The sequence below is a fragment of the Berghia stephanieae genome, chromosome 15 (assembly GCF_034508935.2).
Source record: "Berghia stephanieae isolate SIO BIC M18660-M18661 chromosome 15, UCSD_Bste_1.3, whole genome shotgun sequence".
Taxonomy (NCBI): domain Eukaryota; kingdom Metazoa; phylum Mollusca; class Gastropoda; order Nudibranchia; family Aeolidiidae; genus Berghia; species Berghia stephanieae.
This window is the reverse complement of record NC_088374.1, coordinates 22,877,710-22,890,209: the sequence shown is the minus strand read 5'-3', so window position 1 is coordinate 22,890,209 and position 12,500 is coordinate 22,877,710. Positions and strand designations below refer to the sequence as shown.

The 12,500-nt window shown below is 34.4% G+C and overlaps 1 protein-coding gene and 1 long non-coding RNA gene across 2 annotated transcripts in view; both read right to left on the bottom strand.

Moving 5' to 3' along the window:
* LOC144960421 (uncharacterized) overlaps positions 1-6,931 on the bottom strand; it is a 10,843-nt gene extending 3,912 nt beyond the window's left edge. The window contains exons 1-2 of the mRNA XM_078893504.1: positions 6,781-6,931; positions 529-661 (exon numbers count right to left, since the gene is read on the bottom strand). Coding sequence (XP_078749630.1) covers positions 529-661; positions 6,781-6,931 — 284 coding nt within the window. The remainder of the gene's footprint in view (positions 1-528; positions 662-6,780) is intronic.
* A 2,362-nt stretch (positions 6,932-9,293) lies between these two features.
* LOC144960770 (uncharacterized) overlaps positions 9,294-12,500 on the bottom strand; it is a 5,229-nt gene continuing 2,022 nt past the window's right edge. Inside the window, exon 2 of the long non-coding RNA XR_013642935.1 lies at positions 9,294-9,551. This is a non-coding gene — a long non-coding RNA (uncharacterized LOC144960770). The remainder of the gene's footprint in view (positions 9,552-12,500) is intronic.

The window sequence follows — 12,500 nt, the reverse complement described above, 5'->3', positions numbered from 1 at the left end:
TCCTCCACACATCAGGGAAATTTTAAACATCGTGAACAACAAATTCGGTAAACAATCTTTTTTCTCATCACCCTGATCCGGAATCCCTTTCCTAAACCATTTAATGTATAAGTTCAAGGTATCTTGACGCAAGATAAAGCGCTGGAAAAAGTCCATCTGTTCTTCCTTTCCCCTCCTCCTCCTCCTTCTCCTCTACTTACTTCTCCTCCTATTCCTCCTCCTTCTTCTTCTTCTTCTTCTTCTTCTTCTTCTTCTTCTTCTTCTTCTTCTTCTTCTTCTTCTTCTTCTTCTTCTTTTCTTTTCTTCTACCCCCTCCTCTATCTCATCCTCTCCCCCCTCCTCCTCCTTCTCCTCCTTCTCCTCCTCTTCCTCCTCCTCCTCCTCCTCATCATCATCATCATCATTATCATCAGCATCAACAAAATCAACAACAAAACAACAAATGAAACAACCAAAAATTAAATACAAATGAGAGACCTGTATCTCAAGGGGAAACAAATTCTGAGATCAATCACCAAGATCACGTACCGGTTAAAAAGATAACAGTGAATCTTTTTCTCATCTCCTGTTGGAAATAGGTTCGACCTCAACAGCGCATCTGGAAGATATCTCTTACAATTATATTCTCCTAGAGAGTAGCACAACTTATCGTCCATCGTCACTACAAGGATGAATGAAAAAGAAAATAGAACAGTAACCAGTTAACTGTCGTAATCTTGAATAATAGTATTTTAAAAAATTGGCCAGAAAACTCGTGAGAAACAATCTCGATTGCAGTCATGATCGATCTTAGTTTCTTTGCGTGTGAAGAAGGTGCTCTACTAACTGAGCTATCTGGACACCCAATGGTTCCAATATGGATAAATATAAATTGCTTTATTGAGGACAAATTCTTTGTTTCTTTAACTATAAAAAAGTTAAAAACTTTTCTGAAAATCTTGACTTACAAATCTACTACTTGGAAGAGTTTTCAATAACACAGGAAAAGCCTATGTGGGCTTCTGATATGACTCTCGCTTTCGGATCGGAAGTTCCTTGGTTCGAGCAACGCTTGGCGCATAATTGAGTCATTGAAAAAGGATCTTTGCTCACATTCTCTCACCCTACTGATGTGTTCAATGAGTACATAGCCGTTAAAACAGCGTTGTCTCTGTCAGAATTATTTTTTTTGTAATATCTCCTAACAGGCGTCATGTCCCGTTCTAAATGTTGACTAGGGCCCCCTTGTAAAGTGCTTTGACCACATTACGTTGATGTTGAACTATATAAATGCTCGTTTTTTAAGAGGGGGGGCGACACTAAAGGGTGATTTTTTTAATTTGATGAAATACCCTAAACTTCTATGCACAGTCATAATTTTTATGTTTGGGAAGGATGGTTGCATATATTTTTTTCGAAAAAAAGTTGCCCGTTGCTATGGAAACGACGCCATATTGGAAAATAAACAACAAATCTTAAAAAGTCAAAGGCTTTTTTTGTTTATCAACCGATTGCCATAATATTTTGGTCAGAGATAGAAAAAAGGAAATTAATGAGGCTGTGGAAGCCCGATTTTTTTTTATGAGAAATTTTAAAAATTAAGTTCAAAGTTATTACTCGATTATTCCCCTTGAAAAAGGTTACATAATTTCAAATTACTCATAATTTTTTTTTCAAAAATCCGGTTCCTAGAGGACCTGCGTATTTGTATGATTTGAAGAAAATTGGTTGAAAACTGAGGGAGGAGATAGGTTTTTTGTGACGAAAATTGCAGTTTTGAGAAAAACACATTTAAAAGTCAAAGTAAACGAGTTTAGGTAAAAACTCTCTTCTCGCTCTCTGATTGGATTGTGACCACATGACATAATTAAGAACAAAGTGATTGGTTGTTGAAGATAGAGGAGAGTTTCTACTTTTCGTTGATATTCTTTCATGAAATCAGTCCACTGAGACTAAACATGGGCAGGATTTAACCACACTATGGGTCACAAAATACGTTATTTTGAGTCATAAAAAACTGAAGATGAAGTTCTCATGCAATTTTTTATGCAGACAAATGGTCACATGACAACATCCCACCAAAATCTAATTTAAGCAAACTGGGTCAAAATTCATCATTTTTAATGTCGCTCCCCCCCCCCCTTAAAAAACTATGATAGGCCTGGCATTGGAGTCACCTACATCTCTAGATTTATTCCCCTCAAGTAGAAAATAGATTTTGCAAATTATTCATCATCATCATTTGCCTTTATCATCCTGGGTCAGGGTATAGGCCACAGACAAACATTTTCCATCCTTCTTTATCTTGAGCTAACTTTTTTTATCTCATTCCATGTCTTACCACTTCGATGTATATCAGCTTTTTTAATTCTTCTCCATGTTACTCGTGTCATTCCCCTTGATCTTCTGCCCTGAGGGTCCCAGTCCAATACTTTGTTAGAGTGCAGTCATTCTTTCTAAGCGTGTGTCCAATCGACTTCTTCCTATTTCCTCCCCCACTGGTTTCTGTTGTGTTCTTTTCCATACTTCTTCATTTTTTTTTCTAACCATCCATTTTATTCTGAGTAGCTTACGCATGCACCTGTTTACTAAAAGCTATACCCTCCTTATACATGTCTGTGATGCGTTCCAAGTTTCACATCCATAAGTAGGACATACTTCACATTTGAGTTGAAAAGTCTTAGCTTTAGTCGAAGGAAGATATCTTTAGTTCTCCAAACTCTGTTCAAAGATATGAATGCAGCCTGTGCCTTTCCTATCCGTGCTTTCACCTCTGCTTCCGTGCCTCCAGCCTTGTCAATTATACTCACGAGATAGCAGAAAGTGTCTATATCTTCAAGTTCCTGATCTTTTACTTTGATCTGCTCCCTTTGACGCGTTCCTATCCTCAAGACCTTTTACTTTGCAGGGTGATTTCTTATACCAATTGACTCCGAGAGGCTGTTTATAATTGTGTTTTTTGCTTGCATCTGGTCCTGGGTGTGGGACAAAAGAGCCAGATCATCTGCAAAATCCAGATCATCAAACCGTGTCCAGGGGGTTCACTGTATCCCATGGTTTCGCCCTTTGGAGATTTCATTCATTAGCCAATCAATGGCAAAGATGAACAGGAATGGTGAGAGCAAGCATCCCTGCTAGACACCAGTCTTAATTTCAAACCTGTCAGTAAGCTATCTTCATGTACAACCCTGCAACTTGATCATTCATACATTTCTTTAATGAGGTTTACTATCTTTTCAGGGAGTTTATAATGTGCCAGAATTTTCCACAGTGTTGCTCTGTCAATACTGTCGAAAGCTTTCTCGTATTCCAGACAGTTTACAATAAGAGGAGAGTTCCATTCTATAGACCGTTCCACTATGACTCGCATATAGGCAATCTGGTCGGTGGTTGAACGGTCTTTCCGAAAAGCTGCTGTTCGTCCCTCAGTTCAGCATCTGTTGCCGTCTTAACTCTTTCTAGAATAATACAGTTGAAAACCTTTCCTAGGAAAGAGAGAAGAGTGATTCCTCGATAATTCATTCAATTACTGAGTTCCCCTTTCTTTGGAAGCTTGATAAGAAGTCCTTCCTTCCAATCCTTTGGGAATATCCCGTCATTCCAGATTCTTTCAAATATTGGGTGCAGGGTCTCAGCATTTCCTTCATCATCAACTTTAATAGCCTCCGCTGGAATATGGTATGGTCCAGCAGCTTTTTTTATCTTGTTAATGGCACCCACATTCTCTGCTGCCGATGGTGGATGACAGCTAATCGGTAGCTCATTGCTTGCAGGCAAAAAGTCCGGCTGGTCTCGTGGTGTCTGTTCAGAAGGCAGTTGAAATGTTCCCTCCATCGTTCATTCACCTTGAATTTTCTTCTTGTATGTGTTCTGGTCCCATGTTTTCTGAGTCGGAGCTTAAGTTTTGCCAATAAAAGGTGGGGGTCTGATCCAACATCTGCCCCTCTCCGAACTGCCACATCTGCCAATGAACGTCTGAATCTTCGAGAGATACAAAAATGATCAATCTGATTCTCTGTCACACCATCTGGTGAGACCCAAGTTGCTTTGCGGATCCTTTTATGGGGGAACACTGATCCTCCAATCACCAAACTGTTGACTGCACAGAAATTTGCATTTCTTCATTTCTCCCATGCCATGGCGTTCCACGATACCTTCATAACCTACGTTATCCTGTCCCACTTTAGCATTATCATCTTCCATCAATATGTTTATGTTTTTCTTTGGCAAATTATCAATGACTTGTTGAACCAGACTATAGAATGTATCTTTGTCTTCATCTATTGCGTCATTTGTTGGGGCATATATCTGTACAATGTTCATGTTGATCTTCTTATTCCATGTTGTAAAGGACGCTATGATAATCCTTTCTCCGTGTTGTTCCCATCCTTTCAGAGAGATGCTTAGAATTATTCCTACTCCCTGTGTATGAATCCCGCCCCTTCTCCCTGAATATAAAATCTTCTCTCCAGACTTGAGGTGACTCTGTCCGGATTGTGTCCAGTGGGTTTCGCATACTCAAAGTATATGCAGCCTGTATCTTATCGTCTCAGTCACAAATTGAGAGCTTTTTCCTGCTTCATACATGGTGCGAACGTTCCACGACGCAATTCGAAGCTGCTTGTTTGGCGAAGACGGCATCGGGTCAGCAGAGTCATTTCGGCTTTGTCTGTTGTCCTTCATAAATTCTGTCATTTCAGAAACTCTTCAGTCGCCCAAGCTAAAAAAAGGATTTGGTTTGTCCGTCTGCGTTTCTGTAACTTATTAGTTTAATATATTTGTTGAAAGATTTAATGTATAAGGAAAATTAATCTAATTCAAAGTACTGTGACAATTTGGAATAATTCAAAGTTTAAGCCAAAAAATTCTTTTCAACTATTATTTTTTTAATGACATTGATAAAGAATTACAAACATAATATTTGATTTTGGCGAATGATTTAAGATTAGATATTGTTGTATTTTGTAAATTAATTAATTTACGCTTTCAAATGTCCTAGTTGGACATGTCAAATGAATGTAAATAGAGTTAATTATACTTCGAAAAATTAAATATGACACTTATTTATGCATTATAAATTTAATTCTAAATATTATCAATCAATTGACATTGAATACTATTTTAAAAATTGATAAAGTGCATATATACATATAAGTTACACATATAATTTAAAGGTCTTATAACTTATTAGTTCTCTAACGATAAGATACGATAATATATGATACCATAGGATACTATTAACCAATCTTGATTATTTCGATCACTCTGATAAAACACCCGTTGATACTCGCGTCACATAATATGCAGCGTGTTTTTTCAATGACTACACTAGAAAGAATTGAAGTAGCCTAAAACCTAGAAATGACAAAAACATAAAGATCTTGCATAGTCTTCCATCACTATGCAAGTTTTTAAAGGTGAAATGCATTCGCGCTTTTTGTACAAAGGGAGATAATCTAGACTATTTGACCTAAGCGATCTTTTCTTTTTTTGACGCAAAAATTAAAAAGAAAATTTAAACGAGGTAACAATCGTTTATGGGACGGTTTGGGTCTAATTATTAGGAAAATCCTTCGAAATATTGATTTTGAGAATTTGGTGGAAATTGATATTTTATTACCCTAGAAATAATATAATTGAAGTCCAAATTCTTAAAGTAGACTATAAAGGCACGAAAAACACAGTCGAAAATGGTACAGATAGTAAGAAAAGTGTGAAAAACGGGAAGCTATTTTGCTATTTTCTCAAAATGTCATGTTTCCTAGTGTATGGGATACTGTGTCAAACGTTTCTCAGAATCTATTTAATGAAATTGTCTGAAAATGTCCACAGTTATCACAGAGATAATGTATTGTGTCACCATAGAGAGATTTTTTTGATAAGATATGTGAATTTTGAATTATAATCCTAATTCTGAATTTTAACATCAATTTTGTCATAACATTTTGATTCGCAACTTTGCAATGTTCTAATAAAAATTCCATAAGCTAAAGCCGTAAAATCTCTCTATGGTGACACACTATGGTAAAATGTTGACAAGAGGGAAGAATATGGAGGTCATCCTTTCATTAGTTTTTGTGGAACGTTTGCCACAAGATTGTTATATTTTTTTTATGTCAGACCCCCAAATTAGGTCGCAAAATGAGTATCAGCACAGATCATTAAAAAATGTCACCATAAATGTTGTTTTTTAACCTATAACGACGATACAGAATGATTAAAACCGCCCAATATTGGTCCTATGTCAAATATCTACATTTTCAGAAAAATCACGATTGTGTTTTAATGGCTAATAGTATCTTCCTGAAATATTCACCGAAAAAACAACAAACAGTTGATTAGAGATGACCAACTTTTTAAAAAAAGTATCTTTCTATCACTTTAAGTTTTTTAAACTATTCTAATTCTTTATCGGGTAGTATTAAAAAATAATAACTTTCATACACACTTGTTCAGATTTTATGTTACACCGGTGCCTGCTCCCTAGTTTCTTAATTTGATATTTATAGAAATTATTAGGGAGCAACTCAAACATCTTTGTCCTCGTCCGTTGGTTTTCAATGCATGTGTTTTTTTTTTTTTTTTTTGCAAACGAGGGTTCACAGCGTAAAACGCGTACCCTTGTGAGGAATCAACTATCAGGAGCCTCTGTGGTGTAATGATAGCACGTCTGACTTGTAATCAGAAGGTCTGAAGTTTTTTTTTTTCTTATATTTTTCTATCTTATTATGTCTGGTACATTTCATACACACTTGTTCAGTTCTTTATATAAAAATAACACTCTGTTTAACATTTTTTTACCTTTGCATTGCTTTCTTTTCATTTGCGCCCACTCTATTTTATATGCGACATAATCTTGAAGTTCGTTGGTGGTGCAACTTGGTTGAATATCTTCTAAACACTCTTGTTGTTTCCCATAGAACTTACTGAAAGTCAAAATAATCAGTATCATAATGGACATTATAAACAACATTCGGTGTGATTGGAGACTACAAACAATATTCATTGTGATTGGACATTATATACAACATTCGGTGTGATTGGAGACTACAAACAATATTCAGTGTGATTGGACATTATAAACAATATTCGGTGTGATTGGACATTATAAACAACATTCGGTGTGATTGGAGACTATAAACAATATTCAGTGTGAGTGGACATTATAAACAACATTCTGTGTGATTGGAGACTATAAACAACATTCAGTGTGAGTGGACATTATAAACAACATTCGGTGTGATTGGAGACTACAAACAATATTCAGTGTGAGTGGACATTATAAACAACATTCAGTGTGATTGGAGACTACAAACAATATTCAGTGTGAGTGGACATTATAAACAACACTCGGTGTGATTGGAGACTACAAACAATATTCAGTGTGAGTGGACATTATAAACAACATTCGGTGTGATTGGAGACTATAAACAACATTCAGTGTGATTGGAGACTACAAACAACATTCAGTTGGGTTGACATTAACAACATTCGTTATTGAACTATAAACAACATTCAGTGTGATTGGAGACTACAAACAACATTCAGTTTGATTGGAGATTATAAACAACATTCGGTGTGATTGGAGTCTATAAACAACATTCAGTGTGATTGGACATTATAAACAACATTCAGTGTGATTGGAGACTACAAACAATATTCAGTGTGAGTGGACATTATGAATAAAAACTCGATGAAAAAGTTAATATTGCAAACAACCTCGTTATGTATGATAGGACATTTTAATTAACATATGTATGATCGCATAACATAACATTCTGTTACATATTACAATGAACATAATATGTCTGAGTGCACATTACAAAATAAGATGTGTGGTTAGATATTATAATCAACACTTGACTGATGCACATTATCAATACCTTATGCGTGATAGGACATTATAAACAACAACATTTTTCGTGATTGGACATTAATATACGTTTTTGAGCAAAATTATGAGCTTAGGTTTCCAGTTTGATGAACGAACATTTTGGATTGACAAGGCAGTTAGTGAAGAGCAGGATAAAAAGAATTTTTTTAAGTTTAAAAAATTGAAACAACCCCCCCCCCCCCCCACCTCTTCCCCCCAAAAAAGGAAAATAAAAAACAGAAACGACATGCACACAAAACAACAAAAGAAAACCCAACATCATGAGCTTTTATATATAGTATGCGCTTGGCTTAGAAACTCATAACATTGCCATCCGGAAGTAAAACGGACCAACACACAAAATTGTGTGTATCCATGAACGTTTATAGTCGGGTTAATACAGTTCAGTGAGCATTAATCATAAACGCGGATGGCAAAAAACAATAACAAAGATCTGAGTTACGTCATCTTTGAACTATCTATATATCACAATATCCGCCAAACGTGCTCATAGCGCTTCAGAAATGGTTCCTGACAAACAACAGCACATAAAATATATGTTAGAGGTTTTTTTTTTCCAACAGAGACAACGCTGTTAACGGTCTGGTTCTCATTTTTCATTCGAATACGGTGAGAGGATTTGAGTAAAGGGCCTTTTCGAGGACTCAACTATGTGCCGAGCGAGGTTCAAACCTAGGACCTTCCGATCCGAAGGCGAGTGCCATACCACTAGACCATATAGTCGCACAAAAGAAACAAAACAAAACCAGTCGTTTCATATTTAAATGGTTTATATTTCATACAGCCCAATTTACTCTGATCGTGCTTATGGAGCTGGACAAGAGGTTGAAGAACAAAATTAATAATCAACTTGTTGATCGAGAGATGACACATGTACGTCGCTGTTAAAAGTTCGTTTAAACAAGTAAAACGCTGTTTTCCACCACATAAATTGGATTCCGTTTGGAAGAAATGTGAGTAGTGGATGTCTTTTGGAGACTAAACATTACACCCCCAATTGCGGGACTTGAACCTTGGATCTATAAAACATTGGCCAATAGTCATACCACAATTGGACGTGTCTTGCGATCATGTTAAGGGGTCTCGAAAGCTCAGTGGCAGAGCACTCGCTTCACGATCAAAGGGACCGTGATTGATCCCGAAAGCAATCGAGATTTTATTCCAACACCCCTGTCCACTCAGCAGTGATTGGATATCTGATTCTATTAGATCTGGTGGAAAATTCTTTCCGATAGACTAACGTCCTATCCAAAAAAAAAAATAGTAAGCAATTGCTTTGTCCGTTTCACGCTTCGGGATAAACTCCAGCTCCATGAGCCTAAATGTGACCAATCGTGTCAAAACCGTATTATGTCGGAACGAACCATAAGCTTAAAAGCCGAATTTAATGTTAAACTGGTCAAAAGTATATATTGTCGGCATTAGCACCCTAAAATATGGTATCCATTCTCCTCAATAAAACATACAAACTCAACACAAGTCTGATATGTCTGGCTATAAATTCAATTTTCAACATCTTAACCATCCCGACTTAATACCGTTTTGAGGTGAAGGGTCACAAATGGTAGGATCATTTTGAGAACTTGCCTGCAGTCACCATCTTCTGATGAGTCATAGTCGTTTACACAGCTGTCAACAGTACGTTTAGTGCATTGCTTGGATAGACAAAGCTGTGTTCCTGCAAAATGCGAATAAAAAATAGGTTTTAACTGAGTATTTGAGTAAGTGACTTTCACTACATCCTAAGTCACATCCTGATAGAAAATGAGTTAAAAATTTCAAACTATTCTATGGATTCCATAGAATCACAAGAGAACATTTTGAGTTTCAAAACATTCAGTGTATTTATTGTTTTATAAGGCAGACAAGACACGTATTTTCCTATTTAAGTCAATAGCGAATGAGATTAGCGGAAGAGTAGCGTCCCTTGATTCGACGTCACCTTACAGAGAGAACGTTAACATGGTTTTTCGCATGCGTTTCTCTCGTCCTCGCTTTCGGTGAAGTGTCTCATGTCGCTTTCACCGAAAGCGAGGACGAGAGACGCATGCGCAACACCAATACTAATAACTTCTCCGCCGGTGACGTCCAATCAAGGGACGCTACTCTTCCGCTAATCTCATTCCCTATAAATAATTTACACAAAATTGCGTATTTTCTTGAATGATGACAATGAGACTTAGTACGTTTTGACTGTCACCTAATCATTTATCCATTACTGGATGGGCAGACACTTCGTCGTGGAGATGTGGATGGGTCTAGGAGAAGACAGGCCTTGTCTGGACGCCGGGCAGGACTACTGACAGGCCACGCCAGGACTGGTGCAAACATGCGTCAATGGGGTCTTAGGGAGTCAGCCGACTGATTCCACTGTCAGGGAACGCCAGAGACAGCAGACCACATAATCTTACAGTGCCTTGTGACGAGTTTGCGGGAGGTTTCGAGGCTATTCTCAACTGCGGTGAGGAATTTAAAGACTCGCTGGAGACTTCTAGTGTGGGGATGTAGCCATACTTTTGAACGTCTAAATCAACGTTTCTGTCGTATGTGTATTCTTTCCAAAGTCAGGGATGCCGAGTACAAGGGTTGTCACCTCGAAACGGAGACACCTGGCAATATTTGTCTATTATTATTATTATTATTATTTTATTATTATTATTATTATTATTATTATATTATTATTATTATTATTATTATTATTATTATTATTATTATTATTGATTTTATTATTATTATTATTATCATTATTTTATCATTATCATTATCATTATCTTATTATTATATTATCATCATTCATCATATATCATCATCATCATCATCATCATCATCATATCATTATTATTATTATTATTATTATTATTATTATTATTATTATTATTATTATTATTATTATTATTATTATTATTATTATATTATTATTATTATTATATTATTATTATTATATTATTATTATTAATATTATTATTATTATATTATCATTATTATTATTATTATTATTATTTATTATATTATTATTATATTATTATTATTATTATTATTATTATTATATTATTATTATTATTTTATTATTATTATTTTATTATTAGTAGTTTATATAGTTGGAGTAGTAGTGTATTTAGTAGTAGTAGTAGGTAGTAGTATTAGTATTTTATAATTATTATATTAATATTATATATATTATTATTATTATTATTATTATTATTATTATTATTATTATTATTCTTATTATTATTATTATTACTATTATTAATATTATTATCATTATTATTATTATTATTATTATTATTATTATTATTATTATTATTATTATTATTATTATTATATTATTATTATTATTATTATTATTATTATCATTATTATTATTATTATTATTATTATTATTATTATTATTATTATTATTATTATTATTATTATTATTAGTTAGTAGTAGTAGTAGTAGTAGTAGTAGTAGTAGTATTAGTATTATTATAATTATTATTATTATTATTATTATTATTATTATTATTATTATTATTATTATTATTACTATTATTAATATTATTATCATTATTATTATTATTATTATTATTATTATTATTATTATTATTATTATTATTATTATTAGTAGTAGTAGTAGTAGTAGTATTATTAGTATATTATTATTATTATTATTATTATTATTATTATTTATTATTATTATTATTATTATTATTAGTAGTAGTATTATTAATATTATTATCATTATTATTATTATTATTATTATTATTATTATTATTATTATTATTATTATTATTATTTATTAGTATCCCCGTTCCATCTCTCTTTGATCTTATTTAGCCAGTTCTGTAATAGTCTCTCGCCGGACATCGCTGGGCTCGATTGCTGCCGTTATCGGGCCCTAGTCTCTAGGCGTTGTTGCCAGCGTTCCGGGCACTATGTGCATGGACTTGTGTAGCTTAATATGCGGCGAATCGACGTAGATCGAGAACCTAATGGCGGTCGCTTCATTGTTGGGGACTTTTCACCTGTCTCACATGTACGCGTTGAGGCAAAGAACCTGGAACCGCTAAGTACCTGGTTGAGTGTTGTTTTGTTACGAGGCTATGTGTATTTCTGATAGTTTTATGTTTCGGGATTTTTTTTTAAAATCGGGTCCAGTCAATGAGAGCTGTGGGGTAGTTGCACACATATGTAATGGCTGATGATCGTATAGTGGTTTTTGATAGATAGTAATATAATCCTTTGCGTTGTGATCTAGATGTTAATAATGACTAAATAGTTCAAGGGCCGATGATGATAACAACATTCAAATAAAAGTCCAGATTCCAAGTTTCATTTCTTACAGTTTAATTTGTTGTGATAAATTCCAAATCCAAATCAAATACCATGGTCATAATTCAATCAGTTTCATAAATTCCAAATCCGTAAAATCAATCCAAATGTTATGTCATTTTGTGACCATTTTCAATATAGGTATAGTTGGACACTAGGAACGTGCAGCTCATCATGAAGTAGAATCGTAGAATCAATGTAGAATCGTAGAATCAATGTAGAATCGTAGAATCAATGTAGAATCGTAGAATCAATGTAGAATCGTAGAATCAATGTAGAATCGTAGAATCAATGTAGAATCGTAGAATCAATGTAG